This window comes from Cyprinodon tularosa, unplaced genomic scaffold (assembly GCF_016077235.1).
Source record: "Cyprinodon tularosa strain WSP-4 unplaced genomic scaffold, ASM1607723v1 ctg319, whole genome shotgun sequence".
Taxonomy (NCBI): domain Eukaryota; kingdom Metazoa; phylum Chordata; class Actinopteri; order Cyprinodontiformes; family Cyprinodontidae; genus Cyprinodon; species Cyprinodon tularosa.
The window spans coordinates 157,684-185,267 of NW_024039029.1; the positions used below are offsets into that span (position 1 = coordinate 157,684).

General features: G+C 40.8%; 1 protein-coding gene across 2 annotated transcripts in view; it reads right to left on the reverse strand.

Moving 5' to 3' along the window:
- The window catches only part of sv2ba (synaptic vesicle glycoprotein 2Ba), a 41,094-nt gene extending 17,324 nt beyond the window's left edge, over positions 1–23,770 (reverse strand). The window contains exons 1-3 of one of the 2 annotated variants that reach the window (XM_038292891.1): positions 23,616–23,770; positions 11,972–12,688; positions 3,845–4,025 (exon numbers count right to left, since the gene is read on the reverse strand). In XM_038292891.1, coding sequence (XP_038148819.1) covers positions 3,845–4,025; positions 11,972–12,452 — 662 coding nt within the window. In that variant the 5' untranslated portion in view covers positions 12,453–12,688; positions 23,616–23,770. Of the gene's footprint in view, positions 1–3,844; positions 4,026–11,971; positions 12,689–23,615 lie in introns of those variants that run through there. The other variant, XM_038292892.1, reaches the window with a different exon arrangement.
- Between the last annotated feature and the right edge of the window lie 3,814 nt (positions 23,771–27,584).

Below are 27,584 nucleotides of genomic sequence, written 5' to 3' on the forward strand. Positions count from 1 at the left end.
TGAGATAGTTTGAGATAGAATAAGATAATTACACATTATGCAGTTGAAATCTGACAATGCAATTGTTTTTTTCTTATTTCAAATGTAAATTGTCTTTTTCCATTGACAAAGCACTCTCACTTTCCTCCTTAATTCAACAAAAATGCACTCATTAAAAAAAAAATGACTTATTTAGTTTTTTTTTGTTTTTGCGATGTATATCACTCCTCTTCTGCAGAGTACTAAACAAATTATACTCAGATAAGAGAAGCACCTCTTCATAACATCCATCCATCCATCCATTTTCCTTCACGCTTATCTCCAGCTGTCTACGGGCAAGAGGTGGGGTTCACCCTGAACAGGTCACCAGTCCACCTCAGCGCAACACAGAGACAAACCGGATAAACAACCATTCACACACACACTCACACCTAAGGAGGATTTAGACAAGCCAATTAACCTAACAGTCATGTCACTGTGGGAGGAAGCCAGAGTACCTGGAGAGAACCCACGCATGCTCAGGGAGAACATGCAGAAAGACCCCAGGCCAGGAATTGAACATGGAACCTTCTTACCTCAAGGCAGCAACCCGACTGCTCCACTAAGCCACTAAACCTCACTTCATGATATTTTTATTAAAAAAAAAAGAAAGTAAAAAGTAGCTGTGAGAGCCAATTGGAGGCAAATTCATTGATATTTGTAAAAGGTTAAACTCCAAAATGTATAACTTTTTGTTAAAATTTAAGTTTACAAACACGGTAACATTAAAAGCATAGAAGATAGAAATGCAAATTTGTAATGCATAGTTTTGAGCTTCCATATGTTTTTATTTTTTTTTTATTTTGTACGTACGTAAGAACAGAGGGGAAACGGATATGCTGGAAGCAACACTGTTTACCCTGTTGATGTTCTTTCATTTTTATTTTATTTGATTAAACATCATAAACTGAAGAACATTATCTGGTTTTGCTCGAGTTTTAATACTTGTTGCTAGACTGATTTCCAAAGTGGTCCAGGAGAAACTAAAAGAGTTTCGTGCCACTACAGTATCTATAGGAAACTAATCAAGTTAGACTAACAATATAAATATTAAAAAGGCATTTAATGTACTGAGTAACTGATCATAACATCTGATTTAATGTTTGGGTTTTTTGTTTAAAAATATCTATATATACACAAAATATACAAACAATGATTTTAAGTGGAAGAAACACTTTTTAAAATCTGTTTCTATCATAAAACAAATGAAACAAACACTTATATAATTCCACCTATATAATTTAGAATAGGTTTGGTACATCTATTAACAATATATAGTATAGCGTTTACTGTATGTTCACTTTACCTCCAGACGATACGGCAGAATTAGGTTATAGAAATGACAATAAATAAATGCAGCTTGAGGACAGTAAAAAAAGTTCAACTTTATAAACTGTAGGTGTGTAGCTCTGGGTGTTTGATCCACTGACAGTAAACCTGTAATGTAGTTTTGCGTCAAGACTAGCAGAAGAATTTCAAAGTATATCCTTTAAATTCAGGAAGCCAGAATAATGATCGTAGAACTGGGGGGATGTGCTCTACTTTCTTAGTTTCAGTGAGGATCAAAGAATTTTTTTCCAGTGTTTTTGATTGTCATTACGCTGCTCCAAGTACAGAGCAACGAAATTCACTGTCACTCTGGATAATCATTATGCGGCACCCGGGGAGCAGTGTCGGGTGAAGGGTTTTTTTTTGCTTAAGGAGAGTGGCAATCCATGGGAGTGGGTTTTGAACTCAGAACCTCAGGACTCTTAATTAAATTTTTCTATTTTTTTCTTATTTTAAGAAAAATATTCTTATTTAGATTTGAATTTTTTGCAGTGCAACTTATGTTGTTGTTTATTAAAACCTGAGTTAGACAGAGCAGGTAGTTGTTGAATAGGAGGAGCCCTAAGTTGGACACTTGAGAAACGCCTCATGTGAGCTTTTGTGGTCTCTGATGTAAAGTTGCCTCCTAACACATGAAAGGTCCTTGTCCTTCAAATAGGATTTAAACCAGACTCCACCAGAAAGGCAGACCCAATTTTAGAGAAATACTTATTTATTTATTTTTTGTTAACACAATCTTTTTCAACACAATCTCATGCAATAGCCACATCTATTGCATAAGATTGCGTATTTACAGAGAGATGACAGAAACAGCAGGGAATAAGCACTAAAACTGAAATTCAAAAAAACACTGAAGAACTGCCATCCCTTATCTTAATTTGCACAGCAAAGAAATTCTCTGTTGGGATAAATAAACAGAGATCTCCATGGGAGTAGCTTGCAGCTAAAATCTCTTTGAGGCTGTATCAACAGTAGGCGAACATGGTGTGAGCCAGTGTGCTACAGTGAAAGGAGCTTCTGGAAATGACACTCTCAGCAACATAATAAGTTAAAGGGTTGCTTACTGTGATCATCTGTCTGGGTAAAGTCTGACTACTTTAAAGATGACTGTAATTAGTGCAAATATCCACTTGTAGAGGCTAAATGGGGAATAAAACGAACTGTAACTGTGCATGGAAAATATTAATCACAGTTAAAAGAGGCAGAGAAATTGACTCCTCCTTCACACGGTTAAGATGTAAGAAAATTATTATTGAATAATGCTGATCTGCACAAACGTCCAGCATTTAATTGTAGCACACAAATTAGTTTATAAAAAAGCAGGTTATTCAAGTCCCCATAACAAACACCATCACTGTCTACATGTGGAAGGGTCATGTGGGAATTAACCTGTTCCATCATAAACCTGAACATGCTGTGTTTGCCACAATGAGCATGTATCTGTTCTTTGGTGAATTAAGACTAAAAGTTAGCTTTAAAGCATTCCACATTGGTTTGGTATAAAACACTTATCAAGGACCTATCATGCTGTGGGCTAGGTAGAATCTTGCTTAATTGCATGGTGTCATAAAGTCTTTGGAGTATTAAAACATTTGATTTCAACTAGTAAGATCTGCTCTTGTCTCTGACCAGCTGGCTCAGACTGGAAGGAGGTGAGAAGAGGGGTGAGAACAGCAGAGAAGATCATCGGGACTCCTCTTCCCTCCATTAAAGACATTTCATCCCAGCTCTGCGTGTCCCGAGCCCGTAACATCACCAATGACCCTTCACACCCCCACTATGGTCTCTTCTCCCTGTCGCCCTCTGGGAAGAGACTTTGAAGCATCTGATGCAGGTCCAGCAGGTTTAGAAAAAGCTTCTTCCCCACCACCATGAATGTTGAAAAACTCTAAATCATGTCATCATACTTATAACACCAAAACCAAAATAATACACATTTGCGCCATGCATATTAAGGCTCTGAACTTCCACATCAATGCATTTTTTGCACCATGTTTTTTCTCCCACATTTGATCACTGCTGCACTTTATGGAATGGAAATATTCATTTCACTGCTAAGCTGCTGCTCATTCACCTTCTTTTGTACACACAGGGTGTGTAGAAAATGACAATAAAAGTTGTCTAAGTCATGTCTTAGTCTAAAATTAACAGTAGCGTTACCAATAACTGAGCAAGCTTTTGTTAAAACGGTCATCTTTTAAAATGGGACTTTTTTCTCCAACCAAACAAATGCACTTAAATTAGGAGTTCATTTTTTTTTTTTCAGTCTTAGCTCAAGCTACTTTTTATATCTTTTGGCAAATGACATTATACAAGACGCCAAAATGAGCTATATGTTGCTGAAAGAAATTCAAATAAAAATAACAGTCCTTTTTACCCTTACATAATATTTTCCTATTTAAAACCTGTGTGTATTAGCAGATTATTCCTAGTTATTATAGAAGGCCAGTGGAGCTGCGCTGCATAAGCAAACATGTATTAAAGACAAACATCTCACCCAAAGCCGGAGCAGAAGCGTAGGAAGACGAAGAAGCCGTATCCCTGAGCAAAGCACGACAGGAAGGAGAAGACCAGGTCGATGGTCAGGACGTAGATGAGACACTTCCTCCTCCCCATCTTATCACACAGACCACCCCACACCAAAGCACCAACCATCATGGAAACGTAGACCAGCAGACCTGCCAAATACACACAGGCATGTCAATAAGAAACATACAGATATCTCACACCTTCCCCTCAGAGCACCAGGAGCACCAGCAGCAGGTTCAGGAGCTCCACCAGGGGTCTCTCTTCACCCTCATATGAACACAAGTACAGAGGAATCAGCAACCTTCATGCATTTTTTATTTTTTCAGTGTGATGCATCCTCTTTTTATGCGAGGTCAATCCAACACCGGATGTTTCTGTATATTCATTAAGGAGTGAAAACACAGACTGGTGAGCTGTTGGAGACGTCTGCAGAGAACTCGCCCTCAGCGTTGTTCTCCTTTGACAAGTGTTGTTTTAGTTGTCATATTTCCTATGTGCAACATTTTATTGTTTGCTGGAATACAAGGCTTCTTGCGTCATAGTGTTCTTTAATGGCAAACAGGACCAACCTTCAAAGAGCAGCTGGTCCTGCTTGCAATTTCTTCTCCTCTGAAGGAGAGTTAAATGTTTTATTTTTTTCTGTTACATTTCTATCAATTCTCAATACCAGCTTGGGTCAACCACTCCTCCTTAAAGCTTTAGACCAATACTTACTTCCTGTCTGCCCTTGGTTTTTACTACACAGTCCTAATTACTGTGGGCATAAGCAGCTTACCGGCACGTGGAGCCATAGTGTGCATCGTGCACCTTCCCAACAGATTACAAAAGCATCCAAATGCTCCACACAGCACGCCACACACCCCATTCAACAAGACACTGCACAGGACACCAGGAGAGGAAGAGTCAAAGTAATCAGAACACCTATTAACTTTGACAATTTGATGCTTTAGAGAGTGAGTGAAGCTGTGCAAAGTCAGTGCACTGACAGGTTGAAAGGATGGACTACAAAGTGCTGCATAACCTTAAATAAAGTGTCCTTCAGCGTATTGAAACTACTGAATACCTTCAGATTGAAGGAGAATTAGTCTTTTCTTTGCACCATTACAAGTGAAGCATTGTTTCTCAATCTCAAACTTGAAGAAGATCTTGTAACCATGAAAGGATGTAAATCCAACCAAATAAACTTTACAGTTTACAGAACCTTATGAAATAATCTACTTCACTGATGTGTTTCCACTGATGAGCCCAGTTTTTGTCTCATTGTCTGACTAAGTGGCTTAAAGAACTTTTCAGAGTCAAAATTGGCTCAAATCAAGGAATCACTGAGGATCTGGAACAGCAATAATGTCCATTTTTTTCTTCTTTTCAATGAATGTGAAGGTTGTTAAAGTACTGATTGCAAAAAAAAAAAAAAAAAGGACAACGTGGTAACTTTGTGAGACTATATGAATTTTGATTTCCTCTAACTCAGATCTGCTAAACATCAATTGTCTGCTCTTTCTAAAGTACACCAAATGTATCTTGATCTAGACTTTGATAAGGCCTTTGTTATATGTGCATATGCCTAAATCTAAACCTGGGGTCTGCAACCTTCTCAGTACACTCACTTACACACAGCCCACCCGAACGCCCCATTTGGAACCGCATATTAATACCACTGATGCCATTTTTGGCCCCGATACCCAATTCAGTATCGGCCAATACCTATACAGTCTGTTTGAAATTAATGTGTGTGTATATATGAAGAACTGCATACCACTTGGATGTAAAATAATTGCCATCATGGCTTTGTCAAGCTGCTGCCTACCTTTGTGAAGCAGGAAAAAGACTAATACAAAGTGAATCCAGTAGAACTTTTTATTGCCTACCTGGAATGGGGACAATAGTTGAATAAACTTTTGGCTCTCAAAATGGTATCAGTGCCCTATTTGTTGGTAGTCGCAGATACCGATACCACCATTTTAGTGCTGGATCAGGGCCCCGCCCGATACTGGTATTGGTGCAACACTAATTAATACTCAAATCTTTTAAAAGATCTGCTACAGCAGGAGTCACCAACGCGGTGCCCGCGGGCACCAAGGGGCCCTCAAGGACCACATGGGGTGCCCTCAATGCCTTCTGAAAACAGCAACTTAGCAGTGGGCTAAGTTTGAAATTTTATTTTATTCTGTGACTCTTCTTTTTAATCATTTGTAGAGCATTTCATCATAGTAATCATATAGGGCATTTTAGCATTTATAGGGATTTTAAAATTATAATGTTTAAAGGAAATTTAGAAATTAAAAGTTAACAATAAAAATGTGTTTAATTTGGATGAAGTTTAGGTGAACGCTGACCCCTCTTGTTCATAGGTCAGTATTGGTAGCCCTTCCTATGATTCAATAGCCATGAAGTAGCCCTCAGCCTTGAAATGGTTGGTGACCCCTGTGCTACAGAATATTTGTTGGCATTTTCAAACAACATTGTTTATATTTTTAAATAAAGAAACAATTATAAGAAATATTTGATGGGAAAATTATATCAGTGGAAAATTAAGCAAAAACATGTAAATGCTTCCAAATAAAATAAAAAAATAGAAATAAAAAATTATGGATTATTTATGTAACATTCTGGTGTGAAAAGGCCAATGATTTCACACAAATCAGAAAAACAGCTAAAAATAGAACTTATTTTGTCTATAGTTAAGATATAAAGTGATTCTTAAAAGCTTTCAGCCATAGCTATTAAGAGCCCTATTTTAAACCTTCTAACCTAAATATTTAGCTTTGTTAGCTGAGAGGTGAATCTTTGTCTTTTGCTGCCTGGTTTCCCTGCAGGATTGATTGTGTTTTCAAGCTCTGATCAAATTCCTTGTCCTTGCAGAATGAAACTAGCTCGTGAGACCATCCTGATCTCGCGAGCTTTCAACATTTCACTCGCTTATCAGTCTGGAGACTCTCTGTTGAAGAAAATTTGGAGCCGTTCACCAAACGAACGTCCAATCAGCGTTGGCTTTGAGGCGGGTTGAGGTGTGACGCAACGAGAAGCGCGACAGTTCAGTCTAAAGAACATGGCGGCTTCAGCCAATGAAACTAGCGTTAGCGGGGCTATCGAGCAAGTTTTATTGGAATTACAGAGTATTTCTTCACTGAAAGAAGAGCAAAACACTGCTCTGGAGGCTTTTCTCAGAGGAAAAGATGTTTTTGCTCTTCTCCCAACTGGTTTCGGCAAGAGTTTGATCTATCAATTGGCTCCTCTTCGTCGTCGCTCTGTTAGTACGTCATATGATTCGTTGATCTGATTGGTTTATTTGGCCCGTCTATCACCAACATAGGCTAATCAGCTAACCAGTATTTTCGCCCCTTCCCAAAATTACTTCTACGGAAGGTTTCCAGATGGATATGCGGAGCAAATCCATCTGACGGAGTCAGGTTAGAATGAAACATCCCCACAGCATGATGCTGCCACTGACATGTTTTTGGGGTTGTGTGTTGAGGGTTATGTGAAGTTTTTTTTTTTTCTCCAACTTGCACATCATTTTAGATAAAACAAGTTGAAGGTTTTTTTCTGCAATCTCACCAGAGCAACTTTATCTCCTTTTTTGTTGTATCTGTATGTGGGTTGTGGCAACTTATCTAAAAAGGATGCTTGAAGACTGCCTTGTGACAATTCTTTTCTATTTGCCAGAATTGTAGATTGGAAAACTTATAACTAACCCATCAACAACCTTTCCCAGCTGAGGGCCTCCTGCCTGATTGATGCTTTCCTTAACCGACCTGTCAGGTCTGATAGACGACCACGTCACCAGCATGTTTGGAGCTCTATTGTGTTTTTGTTTCTATTTCTGGCTGATGGATTGAACAGTGGTCAGTGAGATGTTCACAGCTTTTTGTGACCTAAAACTGGTGAATGTCTCTACAACCCTCTCACCGACCTGACTGCCATGTCCTTTGGTCCTCATGAAGCTGTTTGTTCACTAGTATTTTCTAACCAACAGAGGACTTTAAATTTGACCTGTTTGTCCTTTTTGTTTTTATTTAGAAAAAACTGGTTAACCTTTGCTTCTGGACTTTGGGGCGGTGGGGGTGGTGGGGGGGGGGTCGGCTGGAGTACCTGGAAGAACCTGTAAATGCAGAAGGAAAACAATCAACTCTGATGCTAGGAGCACAAATTCAGAACCTTCTTGTTGCTCCATTGTTCGAGGTCTCAGTCCTCGATATATCTGCTCTGGGTCTGTTGTTACCAATCTGCATATCTTTCCCCTCTTCCTATCCCATTTCTAGTCTTATAATTTTTCCGACAAAACATAAATATTAGTTAAAATAGTACTAAAGGACCTTCAGTTTTGGTCAATTTTGGCTCCCCCAGTGGAAAACATAGACAATATTTCCCATGAGGGTCATGATCTCTGCACTGATGCCTGGTCTCATTACTCCTTTCACAAACCTGCCTATCTCCGCCCAGTTCTCATTACCCTCTCATCTGATCCACCTGCATTAGTCACTCTATAACCAGTCTTCAGACCAGTCATCAGTGCCAGATTATTTCAAGCCTTTTGTGAGACTTATTCTGTGTTCTGACTACCTGATCCTGACCTTTTCTGCCTCTTGACCTCTGAGCCTGCTTGTTCCCATCTGATCTTTTTGCCTGACCTGTCTTCTGACTCCCTCCTGGTCTCTGACTGTCTGTGTACCGCACCTGGAACATTTTCCTGACCAATGAGTCTGCCTGCCCTGGTCCAGCCTGTCAGCTGCATTTGGTACTGCACCTGGAACTGTGATCCGACTACATCCTGGATTCTCCTTCTGCACCTTTCTGTATCTCTGACCTCCTGGTTCTAACAACAGACCACATCACCTGCATCGGCTTTGGCTTCCCCCTCTGGATCATCCTACTTGGTTCTGCTCCCCTGCCTACCCTTCGACCACCGATACATCAGCGTCTAGGATTCTGTGTGGCCTCCGTGCCTTGTTGGCAGCCAGCCGGCAGGTACCACCCTCTATCTTTGGATTCAGACTGAAATTTAAGACCAGGTTAGTGACTCGCACGTTTGTGATCATTCACCTTCAGATAGAGGTGGTCACTAACCTGCTGTCTCCACCCACAGAGGTTCCTGTCTTAGACGCTAACGAACTTTCATTGATTCTGTTGTCAATAATCAGAGGGTGTTGTGGCCTAGTGGTTAGGGCATCCTGATGTCAAGCCCCACTCCCACAGACTGCCACTACGGGTCTCTGAGCAAGACCCTTAACCCCACACTAATCCCCGGGTGCCACACAATGGCAGCCCACTGCTCCCCAAGGGGATGGGTTAAATGCACAGAGTTCATTTCTTTGCTCTATACTTGTGACAGTGTAATCACAATGAAAGCTGAAAAATAAATAAATAAATAAATAAATAAATAACTGTTCTGAGAAATCTGTTTGTCCACCTTGAATACTGAATTCTTCAGTTCTGAACCTGAAAATGAGGACCAGCGTTTTAAAGACCGGCGATAAAATCCTCATCACCTGGTGCATTTGGATTGAACTACATCTCTGTTTCCAGGGGCAGTGTGAAAGAATAATAGTGTTGAGCATATGAATATAACTGTGCTGAAACACTGTCGTGTGATAATAGTGAAAATAAGAAATGTTAGTCTTAGGTTTTGTTTTTCCCTCTCCCACCTAACCCGACTCCTCAGCGACTGATGTGCTGACGAGTTTAGAGCCTTTAAACAGATCAATATAATGTTATGTTTGATAATTTCACTCTAAACACACATAGAGATCCCAGCAGGAAGGAGCCGCATCGCCTGAATATATAACCTGCACAATTCACAGGAATATATACAGTCTCTCAGGGTAACTAAGCTGCTATCTTTATAACGAAGTGGGGAAAGGGGGAAGTGATCTATGCCATAAAGCAATCTGCACATTTGTAGTTGTTTTGTGTGGCAGGATTACTGCCACCATCCTCAAAGTTGCTAAGTGTCAGTAAAAGCGATACAGACTCCCTCTGGCCATGATGGAGGTGTCATTCGACTAGTTGTAAGTCGACATATAATCATAAAAGTTATCAAAATATTTTATGTACGTTGAAAAGTTACTTAGTGTCGGTTTAACTCCTAAAGGCAGTGGGATGTAATGGATATTATAAAAGGCATCAGAGGCCATCAAACTTTGCCCACCATGCATGTTAGTTAAATACCCCAAAATAAATCACTTTCAAATAGATTTTTGCTTCTTTCATTTTCAAAGCTCTTTTCCTCCTACTAGTCCACTATTTTATCTGCAGTCTTTAGACAGTTGAGAAAATACTGAAGGTAAATACACAAAGCCTCAAGAATGTAATAAAATACCCTGTAAACCATCTTCCATCTCAGACTAGGGGGGAGATTAAACATATTTCTGCTCCCATCTGTCTGGTGTGCAGAGCATGAGCTTGCATCCAGCAGTATCATTCCGTAGATCTACTTCATATTCTCAGCCAGTGATCATAGCTCTCCTCTCGCTCTGTACAAACAGATGCTGTGATTTCATTTTCGCCGGGCTTTCCTCCTGCTCCCCCAGCCTGTCAGAGGCCTGAAGCGTATCTGACAGCTCTGCGACGGGGACGCTGCAGGGCGCCAGCATCTCTGACTGCTGCAACATGCTCTATATTTGACCGGGAACACATGCTGAATACAATCAGCGCCTAGTTCCTCATCAGTCTCTCACTACGCCTCAACCTGGGAGTCCGTTGTTAAGATAAAATGAGTGATGTGCAATCTGTCACATTATGCAGGTTTTGCTAGATAAGGTAACAGCCTTTAATTTGCTGCTAAGCTATATGAAGAGGCAGATGTTTTAATGGTAAAACATGTTGCAAATAAATACCAAGCTTATCATTCAACCAAATACATCCATCTGAGATTTACACTTGAGTTTAAAATAATTCAACCTAAATAATCCAACCTCATTTAAGGTATAGTGGAGGATTATCGTGAATTTAAAAGAAAAGACCCACCCTCTCCACTTTAAAAAAAGAAATGCACAACCCTGTACCCGCTCCCGAGAGGGAACGCCTATTAACCTTGTACAAGAGCGTGCATCAGCCCATTTCTCCTTGTGCACGCTCTGTTTAAAAGTTGCTGTTTGCATCGCTCATACCAGCTTACTTTCCAAAAGAAGATTTGCAATTAAGATGGCCTTACGTAAACAAATCACCAAAATAATTGACAATTAGGAGGACCACTTATTTTGATTATCCACCTGGAAAAATAACATCCTTCACTATACCTTTAAGGTTCATTTACAGACACTTCTAGTTAACTCAGAGAGGTTAACCTGGTTTAACACATTGAACCATTTGACAACAGCAGCCCACCATAGTAATTAGTCTTTAATCCAATCCTCCTCTCCTTAGAAGAGCCGTTTTGGGATATTTGAATCTGATAATATGCAGGCATCTAAAAGCTAAAACTCTACAGGATTTTACTCCCTCACCACATCATTTCCACATTAAGTTTCCTTCTTCTTGAGTAAATAGTCAAACTCTGCATTGATGAATGGGAGCAATGGATGACCCAAAAGGAGCAAGAGAAGACTAGTGGTGCATTTTATGCCTCCATTCTCTGCTTCTTAACATGTGCCTCTTGCTTGATGAAGACTTCTTATCATAGTACAAAGTGGGGCATTCTCAATTTCTTTATTTTTTTACAAGATGGAGCCGCCCAGCTTGCAACCAATTTTATGAGGAAGTGTTGAGAAATCCTCTGCTAGAACCGTAAAACAGTTTTCCCTGCAGGGGTGGTGACATATTGGCTCAGACTATTTTACTTAAACAGTGCTGAAGAAGAAACTTGTATTACATTTTATCTTCAGCTGTGATGTTAAGGGGATTTCAATAAGTTATTTAACAATCCCATCCTCTGAAATGAATACTGATGGTCTGCTGTGGTGGTAAATTTACATAAATGAATAATTTCTAAATCCCAATACAGTAGAGAAAGCAGTTCAACAAGTTATTTTCTCTCTAAAATGACTAAATGTCTTCACTTTGTTGTTAAGGAGCAGCGAGCATAAAGATGGTTGTTCAAACAGCACAGAGACTCCTTTGATGGCTTTTGATTTTCCACCACTTTGCTGCAACTTACCCAAGAGTCCTTTGTCTGCATTAGAAATGCACATATCTTTCTCAGCACTGGGCATGACAAAGCCCACCACGAAGCCGTCCACACCGTCAGCCATTAGGGCAAGGCCGAGCACAAAAAACAGCGTCCACTGGAAGCGCCCGTGGCCGCAGTCCTCCATGATGGTCTCATACTGCTCCGGCAGGCTTTCCTCCACCTCCTCCTCCTGCTGTGCAGCCTGACGAGCTTTCCTCTTGGCCTCCAGTCGGGCGGCTCGCCGTGCCTCCTTGATCTCATCGGGATGAGGGATCCCCTGGTATTCCCCCTCATACATCTGATCATCCTCATCAGCCCCCTCTGTGGCATCACTGGCAGCGTCCTCATCCTGTGGGGGGTAGTCAGTTTGGTAAGGATAGCCGTCCTGACCTCCTCCATCTTGGGTGTAGGTGTATTGTCCACCCTCAGTCATCTGCTGGTTCACATTGTTGTGATAGGGGTCATCCATGATTCCTGCCTATACAAGCGGAGCAGGAGGGACTCTGTCTCGTAGCTGTTGTTTGCCGAAGGAGCTCAAGTTGTCAGCTATAATGACATAATCCTCCTGAGGAGCAGTGAGTGCTTTTTGGTCTTCTGGATCTCAGGTGTCGGAAGAAACAGCAGATCTTCTGTTGTTATAAGGTCTCACAGGCTTTGCTGATAGACTGCTACCTTCCTTGATGTGCACAGTGCTGCATGCTGAACCTGGAAAATATGGTAAAATGTCTGTCAAGTCATCTCATAAAGCAGAAATGCAGCAATTCAAAGATATTTATATTATATCTGTCACAGCCGCAGTGTTAGAGGGCATATTTCAAGAAATGTTCTCCAAAGTAATAGAGGAAAAATCTTACTTTTCTGTTATCTTTGACTATTTATTTATTCTTCAAAACTGGTTCTTTAGTCTAATTTACATCCTTTCTTTGTAATGTAAAAATTATTTCCCCACCCCAGCACAAGCTCCTGTTATCAGTCTAGGTGAATAGAAAGTTTGTTTTTGGCAGAATGGAGACAGGCTGAGGAAAGCCAGTTTCCCCAGTGGGCAGTTTGTCCTTCTGGACAAGCAGATAATCTCTTCTTCTGCGCTTAAATGTTCTAACTCCATTTTGATCCATCATTCAACCAGGCTGTGACAATGATGCTTTCAGATCGGTCCAGAACCCAGAAGAAGTTGTCTTTAAATACAAAGTATGCTGAATATGCCCAGTTTTGCTTATACCTGCAATGTGATGACTTATACAGTGAGGATAGGCACACATTAATAGAATACATCAGTGGCCATTAACTTCCTTGCACTAGTCATTGGCCCTCTGGATGGGGCAGTGTGCATAAATGAATGTAGTTCATCACATGGTTATTGAAAGGCCACATCATTACAGACACTGGCCTCCATCTGTTCCAACTCTCCATTTAGCCTCTCAAATCCTAATTTTCAAAATTCCAATACTTTATATTAATGCTTTTTAATGACTCAGAAAGAAACCCAAAAGTTTCTTTTGACAGAACATCTTGGTTGACTGTGAAGGCAAAACAATCAGTACATTTTGTCAGTACTTGATGGAAGTGTCCTCTCTGAGCAAGTCTGCTTGAATCACGTCTGAAATAAAAAAAATGATTAATATTCATGATTTAATTGGTTCATCTCATTATAACAAAACTCTCCATTTTCAACATGTCCTGTTAGCATCCAGGGTACATTGATACTTCTACTAGTTAAAATGTGTTGTTAAGGATGGATGGATGGATGGATGGATGGACAATTGGATGGATCGATGCACGGATAGATGGACGGATGGGTGGATGGCTGGAAGGATGGATGGAAGGATGGATGGAGGGATGGATCGATGCACGAATGGATGGATGGATGGATGGATGGATGGATGGATGGATGGAGGGATGGATCGATGCACGGATGGATGGATGAATGATGGATGAAGGGACGAACGGATGGACGGATGGATGGATGGATGGATGGATGGATGGATGAAGAGATGAACGGATGGATGGATGGATGGATGGATGGATGAAGAGATGAACGGATGGATGGATGGATGGATGGATGGATGGACGGATGGATGGATGGATGGATGGATGGATGAAGGGACGAACCGATGGATGGATGGATGGATGGATGGATGGATGAAGAAATGAACGGATGGATGGATGGATGGATGAAGAGATGAACGGATGGATGGATGGATGGATGGATGAAGAGATGAACGGATGGATGAACGGATGGATGGATGGATGGATGGATGGTGGACGAATGGATGAATGGATTGACGGATGGATGGATTGATGGATGAAAAACTGGATGGACGGATGGGTGAATGGCTGGATGGATGGATGGAAGGATGGATGGATGGATGGAGGGACAAATGGATGGATCGATGCACGGATAGATGGACGGATGGGTGGATGGCTGGAAGGATGGATGGAAGGATGGATGGAGGGATGGATCGATGCACGAATGGATGGATGGATGGATGGATGGATGGAGGGATGGATCGATGCACGGATGGATGGATGAATGATGGATGAAGGGACGAACGGATGGACGGATGGATGGATGGATGGATGGATGAAGAGATAAACGGATGGATGGATGGATGGATGAAGAGATGAAAGGATGGATGGATGGATGGATGGACGGATGGATGAAGGGACGAACTGATGGATGGATGGATGGATGGATGAATAGATGAACGGATGGATGGATGGATGGATGGATGAAGAGATGAACGGATGGATGGATGGATGAAGAGATGAACGGATGGATGGATGGATGGATGGATGATGGACGAATGGATGAATGGATGGACGGATGGATGGATTGATGGATGAAAAACTGGATGGACGGATGGGTGAATGGCTGGATGGATGGATGGAAGGATGGATGGATGGATGGAGGGACAAATGGATGGATCGATGCACGGATAGATGGACGGATGGGTGGATGGCTGGAAGGATGGATGGAAGGATGGATGGAGGGATGGATCGATGCACGAATGGATGGATGGATGGATGGATGGATGGAGGGATGGATCGATGCACGGATGGATGGATGAATGATGGATGAAGGGACGAACGGATGGACGGATGGATGGATGGATGGATGGATGGATGGATGGATGAAGAGATAAACGGATGGATGGATGGATGGATGGATGAAGAGATGAAAGGATGGATGGATGGATGGATGGATGGACGGATGGATGGATGGATGGATGGATGGATGAAGGGACGAACTGATGGATGGGTGGATGGATGGATGGATGGATGGATGAAGAGATGAACGGATGGATGGATGGATGGATGGATGGATGAAGAGATGAACGGATGGATGGATGGATGGATGGATGGACGGATGGATGGATGGATGGATGGATGAAGGGACGAACCGATGGATGGATGGATGGATGGATGGATGAAGAAATGAACGGATGGATGGATGGATGGATGAAGAGATGAACGGATGGATGGATGGATGGATGGATGAAGAGATGAACGGATGGATGAACGGATGGATGGATGGATGGATGGATGGTGGACGAATGGATGAATGGATTGACGGATGGATGGATTGATGGATGAAAAACTGGATGGACGGATGGGTGAATGGCTGGATGGATGGATGGAAGGATGGATGGATGGATGGAGGGACAAATGGATGGATCGATGCACGGATAGATGGACGGATGGGTGGATGGCTGGAAGGATGGATGGAAGGATGGATGGAGGGATGGATCGATGCACGAATGGATGGATGGATGGATGGATGGAGGGATGGATCGATGCACGGATGGATGGATGAATGATGGATGAAGGGACGAACGGATGGACGGATGGATGGATGGATGGATGGATGGATGGATGAAGAGATAAACGGATGGATGGATGGATGGATGGATGGATGGATGAAGAGATGAAAGGATGGATGGATGGATGGATGGACGGATGGATGAAGGGACGAACTGATGGATGGATGGATGGATGGATGAATAGATGAACGGATGGATGGATGGATGGATGGATGAAGAGATGAACGGATGGATGGATGGATGAAGAGATGAACGGATGGATGGATGGATGGATGGATGATGGACGAATGGATGAATGGATGGACGGATGGATGGATTGATGGATGAAAAACTGGATGGACGGATGGGTGAATGGCTGGATGGATGGATGGAAGGATGGATGGATGGATGGAGGGACAAATGGATGGATCGATGCACGGATAGATGGACGGATGGGTGGATGGCTGGAAGGATGGATGGAAGGATGGATGGAGGGATGGATCGATGCACGAATGGATGGATGGATGGATGGATGGAGGGATGGATCGATGCACGGATGGATGGATGAATGATGGATGAAGGGACGAACGGATGGACGGATGGATGGATGGATGGATGGATGGATGGATGAAGAGATAAACGGATGGATGGATGGATGGATGGATGAAGAGATGAAAGGATGGATGGATGGATGGATGGATGGATGGACGGATGGATGGATGGATGGATGGATGGATGGATGGATGAAGGGACGAACTGATGGATGGATGGATGGATGGATGGATGGATGAATAGATGAACGGATGGATGGATGGATGGATGGATGGATGAAGAGATGAACGGATGGATGGATGGATGAAGAGATGAACGGATGGATGGATGGATGATGGACGAATGGATGAATGGATGGACGGATGGATGGATTGATGGATGAAAAACTGGATGGATGGATGGGTGAATGGCTGGATGGATGGATGGAAGGATGGATGGATGGATGGAGGGACAAATGGATGGATGGATGGATGGATGGATGAAGGGAAGAACGGATGGATGGATGAATGGACGAACGGATGGACGGATGGATGGATTGATGGATGGACAACTGGATGGACAGATGGGTGGATGGCTGGATGGATCGATGCACAGATGGATAGATGGATGGATGATGGATGATGGATGATGGATGAAGGGACGAACGGATGGACAGATGGATGGATTGATGGATGGACAACTAGATGGACAGATGGGTGGATGGCTGGATTGATGAATGGATGGAAGGATGGAAGGATGGATGGAGAGATGGATGGGCAAATGGATGGACGGATGGATGGATGGATGGATGGATGGATGGATGGATGGAGGAATAGTGCTCTGTGCCACTAAAAGCTTAATAATACCTAATTGTCTGCTGATAGCTTTCTTACTTGGAATTAAACTTTTGAAACCATATATCCTGGCAGTAGACTGGTCTGTTGGGAATGTATCCTGGAAGAAAGCACTAATAAGTTTATATAAAATAACTAAAAGTATTTTTTTGATATATTGATTTATTAACAGATTAGAAGACCCAAAGGAAGACTATGTGATTTTAAACACATTTTAAAACTCAATAAATATTAATGAATGCTAAAAAACTACAGAAAACAAACTTTTGAAACATTTCTCCAAGAACTGTCTTAATGAAAAACCTAGGATACCCCTACAGGCATTAAAAGAATGGCCATGTCCAGGTTCTACTGAGCTGCTGTGGTGAACGCTGAACAAAAGAGCAGCTGGAAGGATGAACCAGTCATATTACATCAGGAGCAGGTAGATAGAGCTTTGTTACTAGGTGTGTACATAACCAGCATTATCCTGATAAAGTATTTATATGGAGAACCAATATTTAAAAGTCTGCCCTGACAAGATTTTGATTCAATTCAATGTATAAGTGTAATAGATAAGATGTAATTCTAGATGGCCATCTAATGCAACCATTTGCATCTACATCACAACTTGGATATCATGTTTTTTTTTTACTTTTTCAAAAGAGAGTATGCCTAACTGTGCTATGAAGAAAATGGAAACAAATTTATCGACATAGCAAACATTTACCTCACATGACTGTTCAGCTGTTTTCGCTGCTGGCATCTTGAATGCAAACATTAGAATTACACCTGTCTACCAGATGTACCATCGCTGATAAAACCTGAGATGATAAATTTAAATCTTAAATTTAATGTAAATCCCTTTATTGTCCCACAATGGGGAAATTAACCAACCTGCCACTCATTCACTAACAAATCCCCTTAGGTAGCAGTGGGCTGCCATTGTTCGGCGCCCGGGGAGCAGTGTGGGGTTGAGGGTCTTGCTCAGGAACCCAGAGTGCAGCTGTGGGGATCAAACCGGGTACGTGGAACCTTCTCAAAGGAAAAGCGCACAGCTCTAACCACTAGGCCAACGCAGTAACAACAATTTGCCAGATTACAACACATTACTGCATTACTGATCTGTAGTTTGCAATAGCTTGCTACCTCTATTTCCTGTTTATTATAACCATGCCTGACTAAATGTAAGATGACAATCCACTTTGCATAGCCTGGTCAATGAAAGTTCCGTTCTTTTTCTTTTTCAACATCTTAAATGTTTGTTCTTAATTGTATGGAAACCCAGCTAGTGAACAAAAATCTCAGTGCTGGATAAAGTAGACTGTAGCAGCTGTGGAGTCTGGTTAGAACTGGTAAGAGGTCTTGAAATAATGAGAAATCAGCAACTCAAATAAATGAAAAATAGTCAACAAGTAATTGACATTCAAAACTAGGTCTGGTTGTCTAACCTTGTTCCTCCTGAAACTAGGATGAAAGATGTTAAAAGAAGTCTAGAAATCTTCTAATGGGATCTGTAGGATGCTGTTGCTGCTCTTGATGTGAGAATGATGTGAGAAGATACAGACTGCATTAGTGTGATTTTATAGGACACGTCTGAAAAGGAAACTTATTGGTCTCAAAGATTAAAACATTAATGTCAGACTAAAGTTTTCTAAACAGAAACTAAACAAAGACAAGAAAAGATAAAAAATTTGCTCAGGTGAGTCAAAAAAACATTTTTTGGACATTATACCAAATATGGTGTCAATGAAACAGGACCAAACAATGGCAAATGGATTGATTCCAGGTCAGTATTTCTCCAGTTTATCAATAATTCAGCAGAAAAAAAGGCACTAAAAAGAAAATCCCTCTTGTCTTTCTGTTGCTCCTTTGGTTTTCAACTGTAGTTATGCTCCTGCAAAAATTCAATACTCTAAGTAGCCCCATGAGACATTTTCAAAGTATGCTGTCTCAGGATTCCTTACTTTGTTTTTCCTCTACTCAAACGCCTTTCTCTTAAATCACATCATCTCTTCCTGTCTTTGGTGTGCTGGATCTTTATGCATCACAGTATCACAGTGCTACCAACCCACTCCAGGGTCTGGTTAAAAAAAGTCAGGCTGTAATCATACTAGGATCAGGTTCACACCGCCATGATTCAATCAAGAAACCAGACTCTGGCACAGTAAAAGCTTTACTGATGTTTGGTGACAAAGCACAGTAAGGCATGGAGTTGGAAGTGTTATAGTTTGGAAATACATTTCGGAAACAGGACCTGGTAGCACACCGTCCCAGAACAAACCTTAAAATCCAGCAGGTTTCAAAGGGTGTTAAAAGAAAATGTGAAACCAACTGAAAAAAATAAAAACTGCAGCAGAACCAAGACTTTCAAAATGGAATAAGAAAAAAACGATCAAGAAATGAGTCAAAAGCTCTTAAATTAACTGTGTTTGCCCTCAATTTGAGTAGGTAAATAAGATGATTTGCCAATGGAATGAAGATTGTTTCTCTTAAAAGAAGGTAATTAGATAATATACACTTGAAATAAGACGATGAAATCGTTTTTTTCTTATTTTAAAAGTAAATTGTCTTGTTCCATTGGCAAAATATCTTACTTACCTCCTCAATTCAAGAAAAAAGACACTTATTTTAAGAAAAAATGACTTCTTTATATATCAATTTTTTTCCATTGTACTGAATGTATTTCACATAAAAGGAGTTGGATTGTTAGGTGTCGTTACATTTTTTTCTAAATTGCTTTAATGTTGAAAAATATTCTTTAATTACTAAAGCAAGGTCAGTTATATAATTAGATTATGTCAAAAGGTAAAACAAAAATGATCCGATGATGATCTGACTATGAGCAAATAAACATTTGCACTGTGAAAGTCGGAAATCACATTCTGGAATCTGTTACTTTCGTCTGTTGAAGAAAACTGTTACATATATACATGTTATATATATATATATATATATATATATATATATATATATATATATATATATATATATATATATATATATATATATATATATATATATATAGATATATATATATATTCCAGAATGTGATATCCGACTTTCACAGTGCAAATCTTTAAGTGTTTGATCATGTCTCTACTGAAGGTAGCAACTTCTAAGACTTTTAGATAAATGATAACTGAGATATAGCTGCAGAGTTCGCTGTTTATTCTCGTCCTGCTCTGCTCCACACTGCTGATTGGTTTACCAGTTTCACCATCTGCTGCCCAAATAACAATAACTTGTTTCAACTGAAACTATGTCTATTAATACCTGCCTCTCTCTGTCATTCTCTGCCAGATTGTCTCGCTTTCAGTATGAGCCTAATCCTGTGACTGTGTGCAACTACTACCTATCCTGCGTTCCTTTGCTGGCTCTGCTTTCGCTGGGTTTCAAAACCTGCCACCTCCCTGTGTAACTTGTTCACTCTTCATCTGCCTTCTCCCGCCTGCTATCAGACATTTTCCTCTCTACCTGCAAACTACTAGCCTGGCTGTGTGTATTCCCAACTCTACTCAACTCTATCACCTTGACAGTATTCAGTAAACCTTTTAAACACACTAAACTCTGAAGATATAAAGCATAACAACCAAGACTAAGATATAAACTTTCTTGTTTTTAAAATTTTTCTAACAGTTTTAAAGCACTGGTATGGCTGCTTCATCCAATATCAATTATTTACAGGACCTATACTTGGTAGACTTATTGCTACTCATATTTTTTTTTTTACAAACTTTCTCATTCCAGCCCCCTCACAAGCTTGAATAGATCAATAGAATTAGACTTTCCTTCAAACTATGATCATTTTAAGGCTTTATCTCGCTAAAAGTGTCACCTGCATCATGTGACATTAAACACAGAAACCTTGGCTTTGTTTGATGCTATTTGATGAAGAATGTTGTTTTATCTAATCCAGATTAAAACTCTACTTTTATTTTCATATTCCCCTCCCTTCCGAACATTTTTGTTGAAATCATCCGTCGTTGAGAGCCACAGTGGATTACAGAGTGTCGACTGAGGCCTTGGGGATGTGAAGTCTGTGTTTTGATGTGAATAGACCAGTTTTGTGGGCACAAATGTCTGCAGCAGCAGGATATGATCACCAACATCCATTTTTTTCCCTGAATAAAACATGAACAACTCAGCGGAGAATTACAGGAGGATCGATGCTCGGTCTGGAGCTGGGAAATGATGTTGCTTTCATCATCATGCTGCAGCTGTTACTTACATAACCCTCAGTCCCACCCATAATCCACCCCCCCCCCCCCCTCCATCGCTGTCCTATCGATCTGTATTTGCATTCACACCCAAAACAGATACATTTATTCAGATGTCAAATAGTTTTTAATACGTGCTCAGATTTTGGATGGGTCGTGACCTTTTTTCCGATGAGAGTGCTGAAAAGTCAGCAAGTCCCTTTGAAATCATGAAAATCAATGGCGTACAAGCTTTAACAGGAAGCAGAGAGGTCGCAACTTCATTTGCTGAAAGCAATTTCAATTTCACAAGTGACCTTTTTGTGTTTTGATCTTCTGTTAGTTTGAATGCGGTGAACTTTACTGTCTCCACTTCATCAGCGGCTCGAGTCTGTGCAAGCGAAGAATGGGAGGAACTCTCGTTTTACGGCATGCTATGCTGCTCTTTGGAAACATTACATACTCAGACATGTACGCACACGCTTCATCCAGCTGAAATTCTCATATTCAATCTAAACGTAGTGAAACAGCAGCCTTATGTTTAGATTTGGATCCTAACAGGTAGGTCAAAGACAGCATTGATCAGAGAAGCAGCCAAGAGACGTGTGATAACTCTAAAGGAGCTGCAAATATCCACAGCTTAGGTGGAAGAATATGTCAACAAGACAATAACAAGTTTTATTTACAAATAAATAACATCTGGGAAAAGGTTTTTTTGTTTCAATAAGACTAAAAAAAAAAAATCCATGTGAAACAGCCGCAGTGAGATCTGGTGGTGGAACCATCGTGCTCTGATGGTGCCTTGCTTATGCAGAACCAGATGCAATCACTTCCTGAAAGAAAAGGTATCAGAGCTTCTAGAAGACTTGGATTTCACCTTCAGCAGGAAAATGACCTCTAGCACATGGCCAGACCTACAATAGAGTAGTTTAGATTAAAACTAGGGCTGCATTAACAATTATTTTGCAAATCATTTGATCTGACAATTATTATTTTTGATTAATGGATTATAATCGAATAACCAAAGGTTCCTTATAGAAGACCTTTTACAAAATGAAAGCAGGTGAAACTAAAACTTTTCTACTTGAGGAGTTCTGGATAGAGCCGATTGACAGACAGAAATTGTTTTTATTTTAAATTCTAAATGTTTACATATTTATTTTACAATTTTGGTATGATTCCTGCTCTATGTGTGTCGCTCTTTCAGCTAAAGTCACGTTTTAGAGTCTCTATGCTCCAGTTAATGATTCATCTATTACTAAATTAGTTGATAATTATTTTAATAATCGATTAATCATGATTAATCTGATTAATTGTTTCAGCACTAATTAAAAACGAATTGGAACAGACTGAACTCAATTCAGAAGCGGAGACCAAATGTACAAATGTTCACAGATCCAGTCTGACTGGCTGTGGGCTGTTTTGCATAAAAAAGCTAACTCAGACATGCTTAAAAAGAGGGGTTGTTCAGAGGGCTGGATTACACACAACAGATTGTTATTTGTTAAACAAATAATAAAAATCAACATATTATATCTTATTTTTGCTTCACTATTTAGCAAGGTTCTGTAGTAGATATAACACCTTGATAAAATACAAAGAGGTTTCTGGATGAAATGTGACCAAATGTGGAGTTTTAGGGCATAAACTCTGGAAGATATTTCTTTTTTTGTGTGTTCTGTCTTTTAGTTGTTTTAGCTTTAATATTTCCCTCTTGCAGGTTGAACTCTGTTTGTCTTTTGGAACTATATTGTTTTTGTTTTTTCTCTGTGAAAGCTTCAGGGTCCCTCTGAGAAGGAAGTTGAGATAAAACCCAAAGTTGGCAACCAGAGGCAAATGAAAAAGAAAAGAAATCCTTTCCGCTGCAGATCCATTCACTGATCTCTTAATTTATATACATCAGATGGATCTGAAGATAAAATGACAACAGTAAAGGAACATAGTTCATTCTTTTCACCTTCTGAGGATAGTTAAAGGAGATGTTCTGGTAGTAACCAGATTATTGTTTGTAAAACACTCAGGAGGCCTTGGAGACCTTTTTATCAAAGACGTTGCAACAAGGAGAGTCCTCAATTAACTAAATTTGTCCTCCACTTATTCTTTGAGATGCAAGCTTCCAATAAAAGACCTTTAGTTGATGAGGATCGGAACATAAATCATGTAGCTGTACTTTCTGTTTCTGCATCAGCTTTATCCCTTCTTCACTAACTTATGGGACAATACAAAAAAAAAACTATATAAAAGAGCAAAATTACAAATATAATCTTACCATAGTTTGCAGTTTCCCTTGAAAAACAATTTCTGAATGAGGAACACATTAATGTTTCAAAAAATGTACACGTCCACGTAGCATTTTTCAACGTCCAGAGCATTCATGACAGTTTATCCCGAGGCCGGGCTGCAGCCAAACCTGAGGGATTAGTATGCCAGCTCTCAACCCCCCCACCCCCCCCCCCACTCACTCACACACAGCAAACACACCATCCCTCCCACGCAGGGCTCACCCCCCCTCCCTGGAAACTCCCCCGGACTAACTTCCCCGTATCTCTGCAGCCTAGTGGTACAGTCCTGAAGGTTTAAATAGCAACAGGCTGCACTGACAGCTGACGGTCCTTCTGCACGGTGGTCTTGTCTTTTTTTCTGATCTCTGCAAGCGATCCTCCACGAAGAGGGTCAGAGGTCACCGGTAGCTGCCATAAGAGAAATTGAAGTTCTGCTGGTTTTTTTCATTTTAATTTCTTCTAGGGGCTCAAGGACACTTCACCGGTGCAGATGCTTGTTGTCATGGAAACATGAACAAGGGCCTCCAGTGTTTTGCAATTACCGCATAGAAAGAGAGTGTCCACATTTGAGATTACATCTAAACAGTACGCCGAATAGTTTTCACAGCCCATGTCACATTTGGTTAATGGCCGCCTGCAGGGCCCGATGTTCCTTTTTTCCATAAGCAGAAGAGGTGGACTGGCCGTGTGCCAAAGTGTCCTTGAGTGAAAATTTGAATAAGAATGGCGACTGCTCATCCATCCTCACATAACCAATAAGTAAAAAAATCAAAGAGATATTCCTCCTTCCTTAACTCAGAAAGGAAGGGGCCGTGGTATGATTTTTTTAAGACGTGGGGAGTTGACGTGATATAAATGTGTCTCAGTGGCGCCTTGTGTAAGTGATAGTCAAAGCTTTCTTGTACTATTCATCATTGTTGAGATTTACATGCAGATGATACAGAAACAGGGGTGGAAAATAAAGCCTTAAAAAGTTTTTAATGTCAATTTTGATAAGTTAAGTAACACAACTTAGTACATGAATGTGAAGTGGAAAACAAATAATTCACTCTCTAAAAAGTGTTGCGTCCATTTATATTCCAATCCTAGTTTTATGAAACAATCTGTCTTTAGAAATTACATAATTTGTAAATAGAGACCACCTGTTACCAATTTAATCTCAGAACAAATCCAGATGTTTCATAAGAGCCTCAGGGGTTTGTAAAAGAACATTAAATAATAAATAGCATGAGGAGAACCAATGAACACATAAAGGAGATCATTGTATGGAGGTTTAAGGCAGGGTTAGGTTTATGAAATAAGCCAAGACATCAAATAATCCACTGTTCTATCCATCATACAAAAACAGAAAGAGTACATTTAGACCTACTGAAGCATAGCTGTGCACCTAAACCCAATAAAAGAAGTATCCAAGAGGTATATAGCAACTTTGGAGGTGCTGCAGAGATGTTTTTTTCTTGCCATTATAACTACAAATCATTGACATCTTGATTATTTACATTAAAGGGAGCATATAGATGTTGAATTGGAGGGGCCCCAGATTGTGATTTTTCTGGTCTCTGATTTAAAAGTCCCTAGTTACACACAGTGTCTTAATCGAGGCACTGATGACTGGCTTAATTACTCATTTCATTCACCTGTGCAATTCTGTCTGGTTTCTCATCTGATCCACCTGCTCCTGCCGCTATTTAAGGTGCTTGCCTCCAGTCATCAGGGCCAGATTATTCTTGGTTTTTCCAGCCAATGGTAAGAGTGTTTTTAGTACCTTGGAGTTTTTGAATTCCTGATCCTGACCTGTTCTGCCTCTCAATCACTAGCCTGCCCGTTCCTGTCTGAACGGTTTGCCTGAACTGTCTTTGGACTCCTGGACCTCTTAGCTAACCTGACAACAGCCAGATGCATGTCTCGCTCCGCCCAGCTCCACTCACATACATCTGGGAACCCGCTCATTGAAAGTGATTTCCCCAACCGAATTTATGGTCTGTCCAATCAGGATGCAGGGCGGGTGTGTCCTGGAGTGGAGAAGCGACCGTGAGATTCCAACAACAATGGCGGCTCGCATTGAGGAAGCAAGCGTTAGTATTGATGCTGCTAGTTCTTCTGTGTTGTCCAATCTATCTGATATTGTTTCATTAAAAGAACATCAGAGAACGGCTTTGAAGGCTTTTGTTGGTGGAAACGATGTTTTCGCCCTTCTCCCGACCGGATTTGGCAAGAGCTTGATCTACCAAATGGCTCCTCCTCTCACAGCGTCACGGGTTAGCTTTGGTGTGAGTGGTTGAAATAGCACGTCAATAAAGATGACAGACAAGTGGCTTATCCAATCATATGCAAGGAGTTTTGATAAGGCCAGCCTTCAGTAAAGGCAATTCCTATGGCGGGTTCCCAGATGTATGTGAGTGGAGCTAGGTGGAGCGAGACATGCATCTGGCTGTTGTCAGGTTACCTCTTAGCCTGCCTGTTCCTGTTCTGATCTGTTTGCCTGACCTGGCTTCAGACTCCTGCTTGTTCTCCGAGGCTGCAGCATCTGGGACACTCTGGGCGGCACCCACATAATGATGACCACATAAATCTAACAGATTTATGTGGTCACTAACCTGTGTTTCCTCTCTACAGAGTTTCTTGCCTCAGACCTCCAAAAAATTGTATTTTGTCATATATTGAACAGAGCACTTCCTTTCATATGCCTGATATGTCCTACAAAAGGAAAAAGCAGCTTTGCTACAAGTTTAACTTATTAAAGTCTTAGGGAAACGGCCATTCCAACCGTTGCATTTCCGAATTCTCCTGAGTGGTGCCCAACTTTACAGAAGTGAATAAAGTGAATGTGATTGGTCGTATATCAAGGGGGCGGGATTGTTGAGGTGAAAGGTTCGCAAGCAAATTTGATTGTGGCTGGTTTGTCGGAAGCATCTTGCTAACCAGTTAGCAACTTAGTGCTAGTAGGTTCCCAATGGGAAATTCCATTGGGACCAAGTAGCACTAAAATAGTGACTCAGAAACGACTCTGTTAAGGAACGCTATGGAAAGAGGAAACATGCAAGAGGAGGAGAGTTTTGTTTCAGAGGTTGTGGATGAGTCTCCTCCGTCATCCATTTTTTATTTAGAGGAGGAAAGCGGGGATGAAGTTGTTGTGGAAGAGGATGCCAGGGCGGCAGAAGCTTGGTTTGGTGTAGAAGGCTTACAGCCGTACATGTTTGAGCCCTTGCCTCGCAACGCTGCCAGTTCTGTTAGCTCTACGCCTGCTGAAGACACAGACGTCCATCCCCGTGAACACTGGGATGGAACTCAATGGGAAAGGAAATGATTCTTTATTAGTTGCGACTTATGAATCAAGATGCTATGACTGAAAAAATGTGATTGACGGATGACTGTTGATGTATGATTGACCGCATTTAGTTGTTCAGGCTGACGTATAACTAACTGGCCTGCAGAAGATAACGAAAAAAAACAAAGATTTTAAGAATAAAAAAAAAAAATAGAAATGTTCTAAATTTTGGGACAATAATTTTTGATAAAGAGTACATTTATATACATGTTTAAGCCAGAATGATTTGACATTTAAAAATTACTTTCCTACGACTTTAAACAATCCTGTTTTTAATTGTATTTATAAAAAATCTTGTTTGCAACCTGTTGAATCTTTTCTAAGAAAAAAAACTGACCATTTCTGACCCAGTTACTGCGTTAACCTGCATCCAGCTGCTTCCTCTAACAAACATGCAGCTTGTAGCTTGCATAGTCTAATTCTCATTAGCCTGATCTTCATAAGAGTGATGACTGCAGACCAATAAATCAACACCATTCTTATCTGTTTCGGTTTTTCTAAAGGCAGAAACATTTCCATTGGTCTAAATTATCTTACTGGTGACCAACGAAAAAGTGAAGAGCATTTGCACCATTATTCTACACTCCATGCAGTCAGAGAAAACTCTGGCCAGGCCCAGAATTTCTTC